At 46.6% G+C, this 21121-nt stretch overlaps 1 protein-coding gene across 2 annotated transcripts in view; it reads right to left on the bottom strand.

Moving 5' to 3' along the window:
- itprid1 (ITPR interacting domain containing 1) overlaps positions 1 to 21121 on the bottom strand; it is a 145063-nt gene that overhangs the window by 59758 nt on the left and 64184 nt on the right. For both annotated transcript variants that reach the window (XM_067981380.1, XM_067981381.1), the window contains exons 11-12: positions 13048 to 13118; positions 8496 to 9554 (exon numbers count right to left, since the gene is read on the bottom strand). In XM_067981380.1, the coding sequence (XP_067837481.1) occupies positions 8496 to 9554; positions 13048 to 13118 (1130 nt within the window). The remainder of the gene's footprint in view (positions 1 to 8495; positions 9555 to 13047; positions 13119 to 21121) is intronic.

Here is a 21121-nt window from a genome sequence, read left to right as displayed (position 1 = left end):
ATCTCACAGCCTTGCTCTCTCCCCTTGGTCCTGTATTTTTCTTCGCTTTTAACATTTAACCAATTTTCCCTTAAAAGATGCAATGGTCCGTGTCTCAACCACTCCCCGAGGGCAAAACATTCCATACCCCAATACCCCTTGTTGGAGCATCAGAAAGAAAATAACTCAATTGTTCTCTTCTGGGTATGTTAATCATTCACATTTTCTGGATTTTAGTATTGGAGAGAGAAAAAAAAAACACAAGAACATTAAAAAAAGGGTAAATCCAAATGTTGAAGGCACAAAATTGGCGGTGCATTTCTAGGAGGGAGTTCAGAGGACACGGTCCCCTGGAAAACTTAGAATTTTTACACTGAAAATGATGCATTTGGGTTAATTTGAAGCATTTTTATATTTCACAATGAATAGATTTTTAATCTGAAAAAAGAAAAAACAAAGTGGCATTTGGATTTTCAACAGACCAACCAGACTAGAGTTCATCAGGGCGAGCCGGCAATGGGGCGAGCCGGTAATGGGGCGAGCCGGCAATGGGGCGGGGCGAGGCGGCAATGGGGCGAGCCGGTAATGGAGCGGGCCGGTAATGGGGCGGGCCGGTAATGGGGCGGGCCGGTAATGGGGCGGGCCGGCAATGGAGCGAGAGTACAGACTTCTAAAATGCGAATTTGATGAAAGTGGGAATTAGGTGCAGAGGGCAGGAGGTGCTGAGTAGACTAAAGAAATAATGAAAGAACTTGCATTTATATGACGCCTTTCATGACCTCAGAACATCCCATCGCTTTACAGCCAACTTGAAGTGTCGTCACTGTTGTAATGCAGGAAAAGCAGCAGCCAAATTGCACACAGCAGGTCCCACTAATTTATACGAGCTAATATTACATGCAAGTAATGTAAACTTTAAAGTAAAACAAGCTAAATAAATCTAATAATAGCAGCTCGGGATGGAGCAATGATGCGTCATTCCTGCAAGATGTGAGAGTTTCAAGCACCAGGTGTTGATTCGGGCAATCACATCTGTGGCAAGTATTAACCAACTCACACTGTTCGAGCTCAAAATCTCAGAATTTGAGATGGCAATGCAGACATATAAGGGAGGGAGAGATTGATGGGTCATGGGGAGAAAGTCAGCAACACAGCTAGAAATGAAGTAATGAGAGGGGATTCAATAGTTAGAGGGACCATCATGACCTTTTGCAGTCCAGACCGATAGTCCCAGATATTTTGTTGCCTCCCAGGTGCTAGTGTAAGGGACATATTGAATAGATTAAATAAAATTGTGCAAGGGGAAGGAGAGCAACCAGTTATCTTGGCCCATGTAGGAGCCAAGAATATAGGTAAAGAAAGTCCTGATCTCCTACAGGATGAATTTAGGAGATTAAGAAAGAAGTTTAGGAGCAGGACTTCACGGGTAGTAATCTCAGAATAACTTCCCCAGCCATGCGCTAGAAGAGGGAAGGACAAGAAGATTAAGGAAATGAATGCACGGCTAAAGGAGTGGTGTCAGGAAGAGGGATTTCACTTTGTTGGGCATTGGCACCAGATCTAGATGGGAACTATTCCGTCAGGATATGCTACATCTAAGCAGGCAGGGTGTTAATGTATTGGCAAAACGGTTAATTAGGGAAGTGACGAGGTTTTTAAACTACGAAGAAGGGGGTCTGGGAAAATAAAAACAATGAGAAGGGAGAAATCGATGAGGATAATATTCATTCAGAAAACAATTTAGCAAGAGGGATATGGAGTAGAGGAATGAAATCAAACCAACGAGATATAAACAGGGAAAAGACTGAAGTAAAGGTAAGGGGTAATTTAGACAAAAAACCCACGGGAAAAGAAGTAGTGCAAAAAAAAGGTTAAAAAGCATGTATCACAATTCACAACGTGTGGGAAATAAACTGATGGAACTGGAAGCAATTATTTTCCAGGAAGATCTAGATGTAGTGGCATTAACAGAAACCTGGCTGCAAACTGCACAAGAATGGAATATATCATACCAGGATATAATGGCCCAGAAATTCAGGTGCGTCCATGTTTGGATGCATGGACGGTGCAGCAGATGATTTCTGTGTCTGAATGTTGAGGTCTGAGGAGCTCCTGATATTGGGCCTCGGGCCTCATTAACGTCAAGCCGGTTTGGCGGGAGGAGCACTCTGGCAAAGAGTGAACCAAGATTGGGCCGCTGCTAGCGTCACAGTAGCCCATGGGGGAGAAATGGAGGAATGGGAGTGAGATCAGAAGCCGGGGGAGAATTGGTGGCCAGTTCAGAGGGATTGGTCACCGGGTCGGGGCGGGTTGGGTGGGGAACCGGTATACGGGTCGGGGGAATTGGTGGCCAGGCAGGATTGGTAGCTGTGGGATGGAGCTGGTGCTCCTCCCGGCTACACATTCTGGTAAGTATGGGGTCTTCCTGCCGCTTAGCGCCACACTGTGCTTTGTGCATTCAGCACATGGCGAGTGAAGCAAATAGCGCAGGACCCTAATTTGAATAAATTCCCCCTTTTAATGTTCCTGACTTGCGCTTCTAACGCCAGTGCAACCACCTTATCCAATATGGCTGGCTGCGCACTTCTGGCCGGAAGTTTGCCTGCCATTTTGGAGGCTTAGGAGGCCATATTGCGCCCTATTAATGAGCGCTGCTCGGCCGAATTTCTTGGCCAATATATTTTGGAGGGATAGAAAAGATAAGAAAAGAGGCAAGGTGGCAAATTGGTTAAGGAGGGAATAGAAGCTGTAGCGAGGGTTGATGTAGACAAAGAAGGAGTCAATACGCTTGCAACGCAAACTAATGTTACATTAGTAGAGGTGTATTACAGACCACCAAATTGTGGAAAGAAATTGAAGAGGAAATCTGCAGTCAGATTAGAGAGATGAATAGGGAATAACAAAATGATTGTACTGTGAGATTTTATTTCTCCACTCATCGATTGGGACAGAGACGGAGTAAATGGAGAAAAGACTTCTTAAAATGTGCATAGAACTCCTCCCTCAAACTGTATATTAGTCGGCCTAGGTGGAGGTGTTGGTCGATCTGGTTCCGAGTAATGAAATAAATCAGGTGTAGGGACATCCTGGGAGTAGTGATGACAATCTAATAAGGTCCAATCAGAAAGAAAAAAAAATCAGTACCAGAACCAGAACACCAGATTGTCAGAAAAAGGAGGATGTTAGAAAGAGGAGGAGCGAGCTAGCTGACCTAAGGAGAAATTAGCACAAAGGTCTGTAGAACAAAAAAAGAGATTACAAAGGTACAAAATAAGTATATTCCATTAAAAAAGAAGGAAACTACACATAGGCAGGAAAAATCGGAGAGCAAGTTATTATCTTAATGGCGAGCAACTGGAAAGTACTGCAGTACAAAGGGATCTGGGGGTCCTAGTGCAAGAAAATCAAAAAGTTAGTATGCAGGTGCAGCAGGTGATCAAGAAAGCCAACGGAATGTTGGCTTTTATTGCTAAGGGGATAGAATATAAAAACAGGGAGGTATTGCTGCAGTTATATAAGGTATTGGTGAGACCGCACCTGGAATACTGCATACAGTTTTGGTCTCCATACTTAAGAAAAGACGTACTTGCTCTCGAGGCAGTACAAAGAAGGTTCACTCGGTTAATCCCGGGGATGAGGGGGTGGACATATGAGGAGAGGTTGAGTAGATTGGGACTCTACTCATTGGAATTCAGAAGAATGAGAGGCGATCTTATTGAAACATATAAGATTGTGAAGGGGCTTGATCGGGTGGATGCGGTAAGGATGTTCCCAAGGATGGGTGAAACAAGAACTAGGGGGCATAATCTTAGAATAAGGGGCTGCTCTTTCAAAACTGAGATGAGGAGAAACTTTTTCACTCAGAGGGTAGTAGGTCTGTGGAATTTGCTGCCCCAGGAAGCTGTGGAAGCTACATCATTAAATAAATTTAAAACAGAAATAGACAGTTTCCTAGAAGTAAAGGGAATTAGGGGTTACGGGGAGCGGGCAGGAAATTGGACATGAATTTAGATTTGAGGTTAGGATCAGATCAGCCATGATCTTATTGAATGGCGGAGCAGGCTCGAGGGGCCGATTGGCCTACTCCTGCTCCTATTTCTTATGTTCTTATGTTCTTATACCATGGACAAGTAAAGAGGTTAGAAACCAATTACAATTGAAGAAGAGGGCTTTTGAGGATTGTAAGAATAATAATGATGAAAAAACTAAAGGAGAATATGAGAAAATGAGGAAAGAGGTTAAGAGTGGGATATGGAAAGCTAAGAGGGAGTAGAATCATGAATCATGGAGTCATAGAATCATAGAATGGTTACAGCACAGAAGGAGGCCATTTGGCCCATCGAGCCCATGCTGGCTCTTTGTAAGAGCAATCCAGTTAGTCCCATTTCCCCACTTTTTCCTCGTAGCCCTGCAAATTTCTTCCCTTCAAGCATTCCAGATCATAACTACTTGCTACATAAGGAAGCTTTTCCTCATGTCGCCTTTGGTTCTTTTGCCAATCACTTTAAATCTGTATCCCCTGGTTCTCGACCCTTCTGCCAATGGGAACACATTTTCTTTATTTACTTTATCTAGACACTTCATGTTTTTGAACACTTCTGTCAAATTGCCTCTTAACCTTCTCTGCTTTAAGGAGAACAACCCCAGCTTCTCCAGTCTATCCACGTGACTGAAGTGCCTCATCCTTCGAACCATTCTAGCAGATCATTTCTGCACCCTCTCTAAGGCCTTCACATCCTTCCTAAAGTGCGGTGCCCAGAATTGAACATAATACTCCAACTGTGGCCGAACTAATGTTTTATAAAGGTTCAACATGACTTCCTTGCTTTTGTACTCTATGCCCCAATTTATAAAGCCCAGGATCCCGAATGCTTTTTTAATCACTTTCTCAACCTGTCCTGCCACCTTTAAAGATTTGTGCACACATACCCCCAGGTCTCTCTGCTCCTGCACCTCCTTTAGGATTGTACCATTTAGTTTATATGGCCTCTCCTCATCCTGCCAAAATGTATCACTTTGCACTTCTCTGTATTAAATTTCATCTTCCATGTGTCCACCCACTCCACCAGCCTGTCTATGTCCTCATGAAGTCTATTACCATCCTCCTCACTGTTTACGATACTTCCAAGTTTTGTGAGATCTGCAAATTTTGAAACTGTACTCTGTATACCCAAGTCCAAGTATTTAATATGTATCAAAAAAGCAGCGGTCCTAGTACCGACTCCTGGGGAACACCACTATATGCTTTCCTCCAGTCCAAAAAACAACCGTACTCCACTACTCTCTGTTTCCTGTCATTTAGCCAATTTTGTATCCACGCTGCTACTGCCCCTTTTATATCATGGGCTTCAATTTTACTGACAAGTCTATTATGTGGTACTTTATCAAACGCCTTTTGAAAGTCCATATACACATCAACTGCATTGCCCTCATCAACCCTCTCTGTTACGTTATTAAAAGACTCAATCAAGTTAGTTAAACATGATTTTCTTTTAACAAATCAGTGCTGGCTTTCCTTTATTAATCCACACTTGTCCAAGTGACTATTAATTTTGTCCCGGATTATCATTTCTAAAAGTTTCCCCATCACAGAGGTTAAACTGACTGGCCTGTAGTTGCCAGGTTTACCCTTACACCCTTTTTTGAACAAGAGTGTAACATATGCAATTCTTCAGTCCTCTGGTACCATCCCCATATCTAAGGAGGATTGGAAGATTATGCCCAGCACCTCTACAATTTCCACACTTACTTCCCTCAGCATCCTAGGATGCATCCCATCTGGATTGTGTGATTTATCTACTTTAAATACAGCCAGCTTTTCTCGTACCTCTTCTTTTACTGTGACTTCGTCAGTATCTCAACTACCTCCTCTTTTACTGTGACTTTGGCAGCATCTTCTTCCTTAGTAAAGACAGATGCAAAGTACTCATTTAATACTTCAGCCATGCCCTCTGCCTCCATGCATAGATCTCCTTTTTGGTGCCTAATCAGCCTCATTCCTCCTCTTACTACCTGTTTACTATTTATGTGCCTATAGAAGACTTTTGGATTCCCTTTTATGTTAGCCGCCAGTCTATTCTTATACTCTCTTTTTGCCCCTCTTACTTCCTTTTTCATTTCTCCTTTGTACTCTCTATGTTTAGCCTGGTTCTCACTTGTATTTTCAATCTGACATCTATTATACACCCCTTTTTCCTGCTTCAACTTACTCTCTATCTCTTTCTTCATCCAGGGAGCTCTGGCTTTAGTTGCCCTACCTTTCCCCCTCGTGGAACTGTACCTAGACTGTACCCGAACCATCTCCTCCTTAAAGGCTGCCCATTGTTCAATTACTGTTTTGCCTGCCAATCTTTAATTCCAATTTACTCGGGCCAGATCCGTTCTCAACCCACTGAAATTGGCCCTTCTCCAATTAAATATTTTTACTCTAGATTGCTCCTTGTCCTTTTCCATAGCTAATCTAAACTTTATGATACTATGATCACTGTTGCCTAAATGTTCCCCCATTGACACTTGCTCCACTTGACCCACCTCATTCCCCAGAACCAAATCCAGCAATGGCTCCTTCCTCATTGGGCCGGAAACATACTGATCAAAAAAGTTCTCCTGAAGACACTTCAGAAATTCCTCCCCCTCTTTGACCTTACAATTACTATCCCAGTCTATATTAGAATAGTTGAAGTCCCCTGTTATCACAACACGATAGTTCTTGCACCTCTCTTAATTTCCCTGCAAATTTGCTTTTCTATATCCTTCCCACTAGTTGGTGGTCTATAGAATACACCTAGTAGTGTAATTCTGCCTCTATTGTTTCTTAACTCTAACCAAATAGATTTTGTCTTTGACCCCTCAAGGACATCCTCTCTCTCCAGCACTGCAATATTCTCCTTAATCAATACTGCTACCTCCCTCCTTTTTTTCCTTCCGTATCTTTCCTTAACACCTTGTATCCAAGAATATTTAGTATCCAATCCTGCTTTTGAGCCAGGTCTCAGTTATCGCCATTACATCATATTCCCATGTGGCTATTTGTGTCTGCAGCTCACCATGCCTCTTGCATTTACACACATGCACTCTAAACCTACCTTAGACCTTCTCGTATTCTCTCTTAGTCTGATCCCACCTAATACTGTACTATTTCTTAACCTAGTGCTATCTGTCTCTCCCAATCCTTGTGCACTTTGTTTCTTCTTTCTAATGCTACACTCTGATGACCATCCCCCTGCCAAATTAGTTAAACCCTCCCCCACTGCACTAGTTTACCTCCCTGCAAGGACATTGGTCCCAGCTCTGTTGAGATGCAACCCATTTGTCTTAAACAGATCCCTCCTGCCCCAGAACTGGTCCCAATGCCCCAAGAATCTGAAGCCCTCTTGCACCATGTCTCTAGCCACAACGCATTAACCTGCCTCATCTTCCTATTTCTGTACTCACTAGCGTGTGGCACTGGGAGAAATCCAGAGATTACCTTTGAGGTCCTGCTTTTTAACTTCTTCCCTAGCTCCTGAAACTCTGACCGCAGGATCTTATCCTTTTCCTTTCCTATGTTGTTGGTACCCAGATGGACCATGACTTCTGGCTGTTCCCCTTCCCCCCGCAGAATGTTCTGCACCCTCTCCGTGATGTCCTTTATCCTGGTATAAGGATTTCTTTTTAAACATTGAACGGAACAGTAAGCTATTTACAAATATATTAGTAAAAAGAGAATTTTTAAAAGCGAGGTGGGATCCAGTGAAGAGAGGATTGTCAATTTGTAGAGGATGATCAAAAAATAGCAGAGGTATTTAATAAGTATTTCAAATTTGTCTCTCCCGAAGAGAAGGATATCAGAGAGGAGGTGAATCTTGAAGTGGTTGAGAGCGAGATGAGCAATATTGTGATGGATAAAAGGAAGATTTCAGATAGTTAGTTAAGCTAAGGGAAGAGAGTGTGACAGGGCCTGATGGGATTCATCCTTGGATCTTGAAGGAGGAAATTGCAGAATCTTGCAATGCAAAAATTTAGCAGCAAATAATGGCAAAAAGTCACGCTCCAAGAATATTGCAGGAACAGCTGCATGACAGTTGAAAAAAAAAGGACACATAATGCAATCGCAAATGGTCATTCACACTTGTAAGAACCCAAGTTCTGAAAGCTGGAGCACAAAGTAAAGCAGCACTAAAAGAGTGAAAAGCTGAAAATAATGGTGGATTCCAATGTGAGAACAATTTAAATAAAAATGACTACAATTATGCACAATAATGAGGCTCACGCATGCCTTCAAGATGTACAAAAAGAAAATCAACTTTCACTAAGCCTAATACCTCATGAATCAGGCAGCAGCTCACGAGTCAATTTGCCTGATTAAACGAGGCATGCTCAGAGAATGCATAGTTGGATTGGCCCTGATCTGGTCTGAGGTAGGTGTCTTTCCCTTGCTGCGATGACTGCATTTCTCCTACAATCTAAGTATAATACTATCATTTGTAAAACTTTTCGGTTTCTTTTCCTTCAATTGCTCTGTAGGATGTACTTACTGGGGATGCAGAGATGATTCTTGCTGTTTGTTGTAATTGCTGCAAGGTCTTGATAAGCTGTGTCTCTGAGGGCGATACAGCAGTCTTTGATGGGTATTTTGTATCCTTACCATTGAACCATGTTGATGAACAGTGATGGTGGAGACAGTAACAATGGTGGCAGTGGTGACAGTGGGCTGGAGTGATAGAGGTTGACTCCTGAGCATTCTCCTCGACATCATCCAGTCCAGTATCCAATGAAACTGATTTTAAGCCTAGCCTCCCAGACTGAAATTCAGGTACAAGTAAAGAGAAGTTCTTTACTTGAGGATCTTGACTTATTTCAGTCAGGCACGCCTCAGTGTTCTCATCAGTTTGCACTGAAGCATCTCTCATCTTGTCCCCACTTCCTCTGAGCACACTCTCGTGGTTGGAAGTGTCTTTGTTTGCCTGCAATAAAAGCAGTAATGATTCTAAAGAATGAACCTCTGTGACGTTTCTTTGTTGCAGTTTGTCTTGAGTAATTTGGATGGTCACTAATTTGTTTGTACCAGTAACATGTTCTGGAAGAAGGCTGGACTTCTCCTGGGTCATACTCATATTGTTCACATTTGTTGCTTTACTCCTTACAGAGTTATCATTCTGACTGTCTGCAGCACTGTTTTGAACCTGGACCTGGTTACTCAGCCAGGAACTGGTGCCAGGAACTGAACCTTGCTTCGTAGCCCCGAGATCTGTTGTGTACAAACAGCTACTGCTGCCACTTAAACCATTTCTTTCCCCGGTGATTTTCTCAGCACATGGAGCTGCGATTGTCTGCTGATTACAGACAGCACGAGAATGGCTGTCGAGATTTTCCACGTTAAATGTCTTCTCTTCTTTTAAAACACGTGACACTGTGTGTGCTGCTGAACACTGTGCCTGATCACTGTCGACAGATCTAGGGATAGAGGTTTTATCAGTAACGCTGCCTGTTGCTTGTCCAGGATCCTTACGCTGGGATGACCACTGCCTGTTTTCTTGTATGGTGGCTTGGCTGTCGATGCTGTCATCACTAACACTTTCTAGTGCACGTGGAATCTGAAAATGTTCAGCAAACATTAGGTAGCGCACAGAAGAGAAATCAAGTAGCTATTTTGGAGGTTTTTTGCATTAAAGATAAAGTTTTAAAATTAGTGCCAGTGATCTTATCGTATGGTCACTAATAAGCTCATATCAAAGCCCACTCTCCATTATTTTAACATTTATTTAGTTAAAGAAGAAACCTTTATAAAGCACATTTCACTGGCTCAAGGTGTCTAAAAGCACTTCACAGCCAATTAATTGCTTTTCAATGTAGGGAAACGCAGCAGCCAATTTGCACACTACAAGGTGCCACAAATAGCAATGAGATAAATAACGAAATAATCTACTTTTGGTGGTGTTGGTTGAGTGAGAAGTATTGGCCAGGACACAAAAAGAACTCCCTGCCATAGTGCCATGGGATCTTTTACATCCATTCCAAAAGGCAGACAGGGCCTCAGTTCATTATTTGATCTGAAAGATGGCACCTCCAAAAATGCAGCACTAAATTGCCAGCCACCACTAAAGTGCCAGCCACATTTGGTACTCAAGCCCAGGAGTAGACCTTAAACCCATGACCTTTTAAGTCAAAGAAGAGAGAGCTATTGAGACAAGCTGACACAAGTTAAAGTAACGGAGAGGAGAGCTTGGTATGAATGTACAACAGCTTGGTTGACAGTTATTTCTAGACTATAATAAAGCCCAGAACATTTAATAGGCAATATCATTGAATACTACTGCAGATAGAGACTGCCAGAAAGTACAAGATCATTCCAGGCTCCCTGGGCCAGGCAGTTTTATATGTATTTCAGTGGCACTTTGTATAAGCTGGAAAAACATTATTATTATTATATTAAGAAAAGTACTCAAATGAAAGTTGCAACTTTATTAAATTGACAGTAACTGCCTGTCCATCACTTTCAACCTCCCCATGGCATTCTACAGGGGAGTCAAGATCAAGTGTAGTCTTCAGGTGAAGTGGGCTTAAAGAGTGGGGGATAATTGGACCAGAGCATGAAGACGTAATTCAGTCTCAGTTTTAAAGTCATACATTCTGCTGCTATTTTTATATAATACTTGATTTGATATCATTTATAGTTAAACAGCAAAACTGACAGCAACTTAGGGGCAGAGAAATAGAGTTGGTTGGAACTTAGGAGTTTCTGTTTAGCAGAGACTGAGGTATTACAGTGCCCCCACTGGCAGGATGTAATTACAGAGTGACAAGTTTACATAGGCAGCTTCCATTATCAATGCAGACATAGGAGTTTATAATGGGGAAAAAAGTTGACACAAAAATATGACAACAGGAAGTAAGGTTTTGTAGGTGCCGATGTAAAATTTTTTAAAAGTTACAGATTTTAACTTCAATTTTTCTTTCTTTCTTACAATTTGCCTTTTCTACACCTGCTGAGGAAGTAGGTGAGAACATTGCAGCTGCCCTAACTATAATCTTCCAAAGTCTTCTCAATTCAGGAATTGTTCTTTTAGGTTGGAAAACTGCACATGTCACTCAGCTATTTAAGAAAAGTGAGAGAGGGAAATCAGGGAATTATAGACCAGTTAGCCTAACATCTGTTGTCGGGAAATTACTAGAGTCTATAATTAAGGATGGAGTGACTGAACACCTTGAAAATTTTCAACTGATCAGAGAAAGCCAGCATGGATTTGTAAAGAACAGGTCATGCCTGACTATTTTAGTATTGAAGAGGTGACTAAAATAGTGGACAGCGGAATGTCTGTGGATGTTTTTATATAGACTTGCAGAAGGCATTCGATAAAGTCCCTCATAAGAGACTGTTAGCTAAAGTTGAAGCTCATGGAATTGGGGGCAAATTATTGACCTGGTTAGGAAATTGGCTGAGCGGCAGGAGACGAAGAGTAGGGATAATGGGCAGGTACTCAAACTGGCAGGATGTGACGAGTGGTGTCCCACAGAGATCTATGTTGGGGCTCAAATATTTACTATATTTATTAATGACTTAGATGATGGGATAGAGAGCCACATATCCAAGTTTGCCGATGACACAAAGATAGGCAGCATTGTAAGCAGTGTAGATGGAAGCATAACACTACACAGAGATATTAATAGATTAAGTGAATGGGTAAAACTGTGGCAAATGAATTTCAGTGTAGGATTTCAGTGCGAGGTCATCCACTTTGGACCTAAAACGGATAGATCAGAGTACTTTCTAAATGGTGAAAAGCTTGAAACAGTGGAAGTCCTAAGATACTTAGGGGTCCATGTTCATAGGTCATTAAAATGTCACGGACAGGTACAGAAAATAATCAAAAAGGCTAATGGAATGCTGGCCTTTATATCTAGAGGACTAGAGTACAACAGGGTAAAAGTTATGCTACAGCTATACAAAGCCCTAGTTAGACCACATCTGGAGTACTGTGTTCAGTTCTGGGCACCGCACCTTAGGAAGGATATATTGGCCTTGGAAGGAGTGCAGCGTAGATTTACTAGAATGATAACTGGACTCCAAGGGTTAAATTACAAGGAGAGATTACACAAACTAGGGTTGTATTCCCTGGAATTTAGAAGTTTGAGTGGTGATTTGATTGAAGTTTTCAAGTTATTAAGGGGAACTGATAGTTTCTCTCTATCTACCCTATTTCAGCTGGTTGGGGCATCTAGGACTAGGGAACATAGCCTAAAAATGAAAGCCAGGACTTTCAGGAGTGAAATTAGGAAACACTTCTACATGCAAAGGGTGGTAGAAGTTTGGAACTCTCTTCCGCAAATAGCAATTGATGCTAGCTCAATTGTTAATTTTAAATCTGAGATTGATAGATTTTTGTTAACCAAAGGTATTAAGGGATACGGGGCTAAGGCAGGTATATGGAGTTAGGTCACAGATCAGCCATGATCTCATTGAATGACGGAACAGGCTTGAGGGGCTAACTGACCTACTCCTGTTCCCATGTTCCTATGGCCTAGATTTTTGTCTTATGCAATCTGGTATAGAGTTTTGATTACTGGGAGGGTTAGATTTTGACTTTGTGCGATATTGTAAATTGGGAAGTAGCGAATAGGCAGAACCGTTTTATTTCCATTGACTTCAAATTAAATTGGGGCTGATAATAGGACCCATTGGTGACACCGCCTGTGCATGAATGAGCTGACCACATGCTGTAATAGCTGCTTAGAACACTTTTCTGGTGCTCTCGACAATAATTAAAAAGGAAGAACCTCTAATTATCTAGTGGCATCATGTGAAGTAATTGGGACCAAAGAACAAAACCAAGGTTAGGGACAAATATTATGTTTTGGTGCTGTAGGTCAAGACTTTGTATTTATTGTATCCACGTGATTTATATCAATTAGTGTTAATTGTATTCAGGTGGTGTGTATCAATTGGGGCTCTCTTGTATCCGTATATAAGACAGCTTATCTAGGGTGTAGTGTGTGTAATGTGGAGCTCTATGAATAAAGGCTTGACAGCAACTGAAGACCAGGCTTTGTATTCAATCTTGTAACACTTTGTGCAGTATGGTTATCTACCTGTGATGGGATGAATGGGTCCTCCAGAAATCCACTACTGTCTGACTGACAACTATTTTCTCTTCTCATATCTGTTAGGAAAAGACACGTTTAGTATAGCATGATAATCATCCAGAATCACTGTAAGAAGGAAAGAGCTTCCATTTGTATAGCGACTTTCATGGCCATAGGATGTGCCAAAGTGCTTTGTAGCCAATGCATTCTTCTTTGAATTGTAGTTATTGTTGTTATGCAGGCAAACATGGCAACCAATTTCTACACAGTAAGGTCCTATAAACAGTCAAGAGATGAATGCCAGTTAATCTGTTTTTTGGTGGTGTTGATTGAAGCCAAATGTTGGCCAGGGCACCAGGAGAACTTGTGCCTTGGGACCCTTTACGTCCAGCTGAGAAGTTAGATGGGGCCTCACTTTAACAATTCATCTGAAAGATGGCACCTCCAACAATGCTAAATTCCCTCAGTGCTGCACTAAAATGTCAGCCTAGATTATGTGCTCAAGTCCTGGAATGAACTCATAGGGCTCGAATTTAGCAGGCCTGCGGGTTCCCAGCGGGTGGTCCTCCGGGAGCGTCGAAAACGCGGACGGCTAATTGTGTGCGTCCCCCACGCGATCGCGGGATAATTGGACCCATTAAGCCCTGCTTCCGGGTTCTGCGCTCCCCAGCTGCGTGCCGGCCGGCTGCGCATGCGCAGTACCGTCGACGCGATGTAGGAGCTCCAGTTAAAGGGGCAGTCTCCCAAAGCCCCTCCTGCTGCAAGCAAGAGGTCTGGGAGAATGGCTCAACAAAGGGGAAAGGCTGCGCCCCGTTTTTCAGATCTGGCACTGCAGCTGATGCTGGAGGGCGTGAGGAGGAGGAGGGAAACACTCTTCCCAGAAGATGGGCGCAAGTTCCCTGCCGCCGCAACCAGGAAGGCATGGGCAGAGGTGGCGGCGGAGGTGAGCAGCAGGGGCAACACCCCAAGGACTTGGGAGCAGTGCCGCAAGCGCTTCAATGACCTGACTAGGTCTGGCAAGGTGAGTACACCAACGCACCCTCCCACATCCCGTCCCCACCATCACGCCAAGCAGATCACAACCCCCTCCTGCACAGCCACCACTGCGCTCCATCAACAATCCTCACAGCCACTCATTCACCATCCTCGCCATGCACGCAAGTACCCACCGTCCCTGACCCCACCCGAACACTACCACACACCCCAATCCCCATGCAATGGGATGGGCACGTGGCCCACGCTTCCTCCCATCCGTTCCGCGCCACGCTCAACCCAACCACACCGATGCTCGATGTGTCTCATGATGCAAGACGCACCCACTCACACATCTGTGTTTTGCCTTCACAGGAGAAGAGAAGCAAGAACAATAGGGAAAGGGCACGCACCGGAGGTGGGCCGCCGCAAGTGGTGGAGCTCACCGACGCAGAGGTGGAGGCGCTCGACCTCGCCCGCACGCGACATTGCCTGTCGGTGGCCGATGGCGAGTGTGTCGCTGCCGAAACGGCCGGTAAGGGAAAGCTGACACTCAACACCCATGATCGCGAGTTACCGTCTCATCACCTGCCATCAGGCGCACTGTCAAGTTGGTCCACATGCCTCAAAGTGCCCTCTGTTCTCTTGCAGGTCCGTCTTTGGGTCAAGCGAGCGTGGAGGGCGATTCCTCAGAGGACATGGCGGTCTCTGAGGGTGCATCGTCACATCAGAGCCAACCATCCACCAGCGCAGAGACACGCACCTCGGTGGGTCCCCCTCGCCAACTAGTTGGGGTAGCACTTGGTGAGTCACTGCGCACGAGTGAGAATGAGCAGACCCTGGTGGCAGGGGCAGCCGCGGAGGGTCCGCGACGGAGGGAGCACTCATCTCCAGGCTCTGCTCAGCCGGACCCAGATGCTGAACCCAGGGGGCCACCAGTGAAAAGGAGAGTCGTCGAGGGCCACCAGCTAATTGCTGAGGTACTGGCAGAGGTGCCGCGCGCATTGTCCACAATAGCGCAGGCGATGGAGGAGTCCACCTCCTGCATGTGGGCATTGGTGGCGCAGGCACAGGAGGGTACCGGCGACACAGTGTCGCGGGTAGGTGCGGGACTGTCTGCGGTGGAGGACAGGCTGGTCTCCCTCGAGCGTCACGCACAGCTCCACTTCGAGTCCTTGCAGGCCCTGACAACGTCTGTACGGATTCAGGGTGAGCAACATTCCGACGCCACCAACAGGCTGAGGGATACACTAGGGGTGGCCTTGCAAGGCCTCACACATGCCATCCAAACTGCCGTCCAGCAGGGTGGAAGGGGTGATGTGGGCCGAGGCCAAGAGAGGGATGATGGTGACCGGGGACATGGAAGCGGGGACGCCTCTCAAGGCGTCCCCACGTCCCACCCGTTGCCCACCTCTCAACCAGTACCCGCAATGGTGCCTCCTCTCCAGGTGGCCGAGTCTGCCCCTGCCCCGGTGCAGGAGGAGCAGTCTGTGGAGGTGCCCTCACGGGCACCGAAACCCAGGGGCCGTCCGCCAAAAGCATCTACCCGGTCAAGGCAAGAAGACGAGCAACCTGCCACTACCTCTGCTGGAGCCACAGGGGTAGCACCACGTAGGGGTTCCCGGAGAAGAATTGCAAAGGCCTTATAATCACAAAGGGAATACACCAGGGTGTTTATTATTTTGTACTTTGTCTCTTATATAATGTCACATTCGAGATATTAAATAGTCTATTCTCACCACTCCTGCCACCTCTCGTCCATTCTTCCGCGGCTTGTGCAATAGTTGCGTTCCGTGGAGGCCATCATGCCGGCGAACACCTGCTGCCACCCATTGGGCACACTGCTGTGGGTGCAGGATTACTGGCAGCACTCTTCAGTGGAGGGGGCTGGTATGGCCGCTCGCATGTGCAGATGAGGAGATGCGAGCGCCTCGCAGTGTCTGACTCTAGGAGAACCGTTGACGTATGAGTGCGTCCCTGGCCCGGCGACCATCCCGGTGAGTCGCGGCTCGGCGCATGGGTCGACCAACATCCTCTGGCGCGTCCTCCTCCTCCGCCTCCTCCTCCTCCTCCTCCTCGCCCTCGCCTTCCTCAATGTGGGTGGCGGGTGTGGATGGGGCCTCCTCCAGCGGCACCCCTCTCTGTTGGGCCATGTTGTGCAGGGCACAGCAGACAACTATGAATCGTCCCACTCTGAATGGTGTGTATTGGAGCGCTCCCCCAGAACGATCAAGGCACCTGAAGCGCATCTTGAGAAGCCCTATGGTCTGCTCAATTGTAGACCTGGTAGCAGTGTGGCTGTCATTGTACCGACGCTCCTGCTCGGTGATGGGGTTCCTCAGAGGTGTCATGAACCACGTGTGGAGGGGATACCCCTTGTCGCCGAGGAGCCAGCCGTTGCCGGCGTTGGGTGCCTGCAGGATGGGCGGGACGGCGGACTCCCTGAGGACGAAGGCATCGTGGCAGCTGCCGGGGTATCTGGCGCACACGTGTAGGAATCTCTGGCGGTGGTCACAGATGAGCTGGGCGTTCATGGAGTGATACCCCTTCCTGTTGATGAACAGCCCTGGCTCATGCGGAGGTGCCCGTATTGCGATGTGGGTGCAGTCGATTACACCCTGCACACGTGGGAAGCCGGCCATGGCATGGAATCCAACCGCCCTCTCCATCTGGCTGCGCTCGTCCATGGCGAAGTTGATGTAGTGGGAGGCCCTGCGGAACAACCCATCGGTGACCTGCCTTATGCACTTGTGTGCAGAGGACTGACAGACCCCGGTGATGTCCCCGGTGGCACCTTGGAAGGAACCGGATGCGAAGAAGTTGAGGGCAGTGGTGACTTTGACGGCGACAGGTAAGAAGATGCTGCTTGGTCCATCAGGGAGCAGCTCGTGGTTAAGGAGGCTGCAGATGTCGGCGACTACCTGGCGATTGACTCTGAGCCGACGTATGCACTGCTCCTCGGAGAGGTCCATGAAGCTGAGCCTCGCTCTGTACACCCTGTGCGGAGGGTAGTGCCTCCTGCGACACATCTCTCTCTGCGGTTGCCCTCCCTCCTGCTGTGCAGGTGGGTGTGCCGCAGCATCGTGTTGGGGGGCCCCACCTCTCCGAGGCGGACGGCGTGGACTGCGAGGCTGCTGGGGCTGGTCATCCTGTTCGTCCTCCGACGATGTCAACGCACCACCCATCTGGCAGGTGTTGGTGTGAGGGGTTGTGCAGGGTAGGTGGGTGGGTCCTCGGACTGGGGCTGCGGTTTCGTGTCGGTCTGTCCTCTGGCTTGGCGGGGGTTGGTGGAGGGCAGGGGGTGCCCTATGTGACGCGGTGGCCTCCTGCGTGGGTGAGGGCGCTCCCCCGTGGAGCGCACCTTGGCACCTGCCACAGGCTGCTGGCTGCAACACGCCTGGTTTGAAGGGTACTGTTTCCCCCAGTGTATGAAACTGACTGCCTTGAACCTAAAATCCCACACTTCCTCTTTTGACAGCTGCTTCAGCTCATTAACTGACCACAACGAGCAAGTTAAGTACTCTCAAGTGGAACCCCGCTGGCTTTAATTGCCTGCGGGATTCCCACCAGCGGGGCTTTCGCGCGCAGCCCCGCACGTCAGCGCGGTACCCGGAAGCGGCCGGGATTTCGTCCGAATCCGGTCACGTGATCGGAGATCGGGATTTTCGGGGCCCCCCCGCTGGAAACCCGCAGGTAACCCGACCCTAAAATCGAGCCCATAACCTTGTAATTTAGAGGTGACAATGCTACCAGTGAGCCAGGGCTGACACTACGTAATGTGATGCTGACACCAATTTAGATTTTCTTAAGTCAAATATTTGCACCTCTTCTGTAATTGAATAAGTATTTAATTAATAAATGTCCCAGACACATAGGCCTGGATATTAACTCAGAGTTGGAGTATTTTCGGACTAGAAACCTGGAAGTAAGGGTTTCCCACACGTCGTGACGATTTTGACAGTAGGACACAATTTAAAAGGTTTCAACAGGTTTCGTGCCCAACAGCTAGACAAATTGATAGGCTGGCTGCCTGTCGGGTGGAAAAGCAGCCGGGGAGAGATCAATGTCGTTGGGAGTTGGATGGGTGGGAGGTCGGGGAGAGATCAGTGTCCTCGGGGGTTGGAATGGGATGGGGGGGGTCAGGGAGAGATCAGTGACCTCGGGGTTAAATGGGGGGGGTCGGGGAGAGATCAGTGACCTCGGGGTTAAATGGGGGGGGTCGGGGAGAGATCAGTGTTTCGGAGGTTGGATTGGGGGGTGTTGGGGAGAGATTGGGGTCTTCGGCATTTGGATGGAAGAGGTCATGGAGAGATCAGTGTCCTCAGGTGCTGGATGGGGGGGCGGGGTCAGGGAGAGATCAGTGACCTCGGGGGTTGGATGGGGAGGGGGTCGGGGAGAGAGATCAGTGACCTCGGGGGTTGGATGGGGAGGGGGTCGGGGAGAGAGATCAGTGACCTCGGGGGTTGGATGGGGAGGGGGTCGGGAAGAGATCAGTGACCTCGGGGTTAAATGGGGGGGGTCGGGGAGAGATCAGTGTTTCGGAGGTTGGATTGGGGGGTGTTGGGGAGAGATTGGGGTCTTCGGCATTTGGATGGAAGAGGTCATGGAGAGATCAGTGTCCTCGGGTGTTAGATGGGGGGGTTGCTGGGGAGAGATTAGAGTCTTCAGGGTATGATTGGGGGGCCGATCGTGAAGCTTGGGGGAATTCGGACATCGTTGGGGTGGGGGGGTGCGGTTGGGGCACATCGGACATTGTGGGGTGGGTGGGAGGGTTGGCTGATGGCGGGGTGTTTAAAAGGTAAGCTTGGTGAGCTGCGGGGAAGAACTCTTACTCCTCCTGGCCCACTAGCAGTGCCCGGGAAACCCGTGCTGGAGGCATTAAATTCTAATACCTGTTAAATTAAATTTAAAATCGCCTCATTAACATGTGGTAATGCGGTAAATTGCACTGATAAGTACCCACCCGCCAGTATTAATTATCGACCCACCTCCAGTGAGTGGGTTACTCGCACACTGCCAAACGCGCATTTGTTAAATGTGGAAGTGGGAGTGTTGGAGCCAGGTTGCGGTGGTGCTGCAAAATTCTATTATTTGAACTTCCCACCTGCCTCCAACCCACCCGTTCATGGGGGTTGAAATATCCTCCATAAGTAGCGACTCCCACCTCAAAGGCTTTGTTTTGCATTTATAGCCATGTTTGAGGTGTACATTTGGACATCATCTGAGTAATTTTACGAGTTTGCACACCTAGCATGGAGTCGTACCCTCCAGGAGTACCTATCAAGAATTCGGGTTCACACCATCCATGATATTCTGTCTGCAAAACCTTGAAGAGGAGACATCTGAATTCCCGATATGTTCTCCTGGTGGATGAGACTCCACACTGGGAGCACGACCTTATAGGATTTACTCCTTAAAGGTTTGCTAAAAAACTTGACAAAGCAAGTTATCTTTCTGCAGTAAATCAGCAGACTGCCCTTAGGTTAAGAAACCAAACTCTTATTTTGCTGCCAACTGAAACTCCAGAATAAACAGCTGCCTACCTGCTTCAGGTACAGTTAAGTACTTGGCGAGAGACACGAATTAATAGCATGACAGGAGTTACTGATAATGGAGACAACACGGCACGTATGATGAAACTTAACTAGCAAATTCGATGTCCTCCACGACAAGGAGAAAAAGGTACTAATCGACGAATGAGTGAAAAGAGACTACAGGAAGCTTTAGCTGGAGCCAAGTTCTTCAGCACTCTATACCTCTCGGACTTGTACTAGGTTTGCCACCTAGCCTTTTCTGCTCTGGAGAGTCCGGGGGTTTTGAGTGGGCAGTTTAGAATTTCTAAAATCTAAACTGAACACTAAAAATATGATATTTAAAGTAAGAGTCCATCAATCTCTAACATCTTCCAGTTCTGATGAAAGGTCATCGACCTGAAACGTTAATCCTGTTTCTCTCACCACAGATGCTGCCTGACCTGCTGAGTGCTTTCCAGCATTTTAGTTAAAAACATGAAATTGGTTCACACTCATTTGTTTATTTTCTGCTATTGCCCATTTGCTTTCATGTAGATCTGACTTAAGACCCTCATGAAATGTATGGCTGGAGGCCCTGATGCCTGTAATTGCTGCAGCCCCTTCTGGGTTGGAGAACGAGGCTAAAGGTCCAACAGAACTGGAACTTGAGCAAAGGAAGGGAGGAGGAAAATAACAAGTGGGAGAGAATATAAATAAAGAAGCCATCACTAAAAGGACAAAGGAAAGTAACCATAGAGTCAGTGAGAAGTCAAGATCGGAAAGGATATTAAAACATTAAAACAGAATGTCAATTGAATAACAGCTAATTGCAAAATCAATCGAGCCAATTCAAATTCTCAAAGCAGGAAGAATTAGGAAAGGAGGTTTAGTTCATTGGAGTAGTAGTGACGTATAACAATCGAGGCAAGATGTGAACCAGTCATATTAAATACGCATTTAAACTGTCCCCCTCTCCATCACAAAGACCGCCTACTTCTACCGTTGTAATATCACCTGTCTCCCCTTTGCCCCTACCCCTGCCCTTACCCCAGCCCATCTCTGCTGAAATCCTCATCCATGCTTTTGTCACCTCCAGACTCAACTATTCCAAAGCTGTCCTGACCAGCCACCCATCTTCCACCCTCCGTAAACTTGAGCTCATCCAAAACTTTGCTGCTTGTATCCTAACCCGCACAAACTACTGTTCACCCATCACCCCTGTGCTTGCTGAACTAAGTTGGCTCTCAGTCCACCAATGGCTCAAATTTAAAATTCTCATCCTCATGTTCAAATCCTTTCATGGCCTCACCTCTCCCTATCTCTGTAACATGCTCCAGCCCTACAACCCTCCAAGAACTCTGCGTTCCTCCAACTCTGGCCTTTTACGCAACCACACTTCCTTCGCTCCACCACTGGCAGCTGTGCCTTAGCCGTCTAGGCCGTAAGCTCTGGAATTCCCTCCCTAAAACTTTCCGCCTCGCCACACCTCTCTCCTTCTTTAAGACCTTTCTTAAAACCTACTTGTTTGACTAAGGTTTTGACCATTTCTCCTAATATTTCCTTTTTGGGCGCAGTGTAACCTTTTGTTTGATTCA

This window comes from Heptranchias perlo, chromosome 3, assembly GCF_035084215.1.
Source record: "Heptranchias perlo isolate sHepPer1 chromosome 3, sHepPer1.hap1, whole genome shotgun sequence".
NCBI classification, from domain to species: domain Eukaryota; kingdom Metazoa; phylum Chordata; class Chondrichthyes; order Hexanchiformes; family Hexanchidae; genus Heptranchias; species Heptranchias perlo.
The sequence above is the reverse complement of the archived record's forward strand: the minus strand, read 5'-3'. Positions and strand labels throughout refer to the sequence as shown.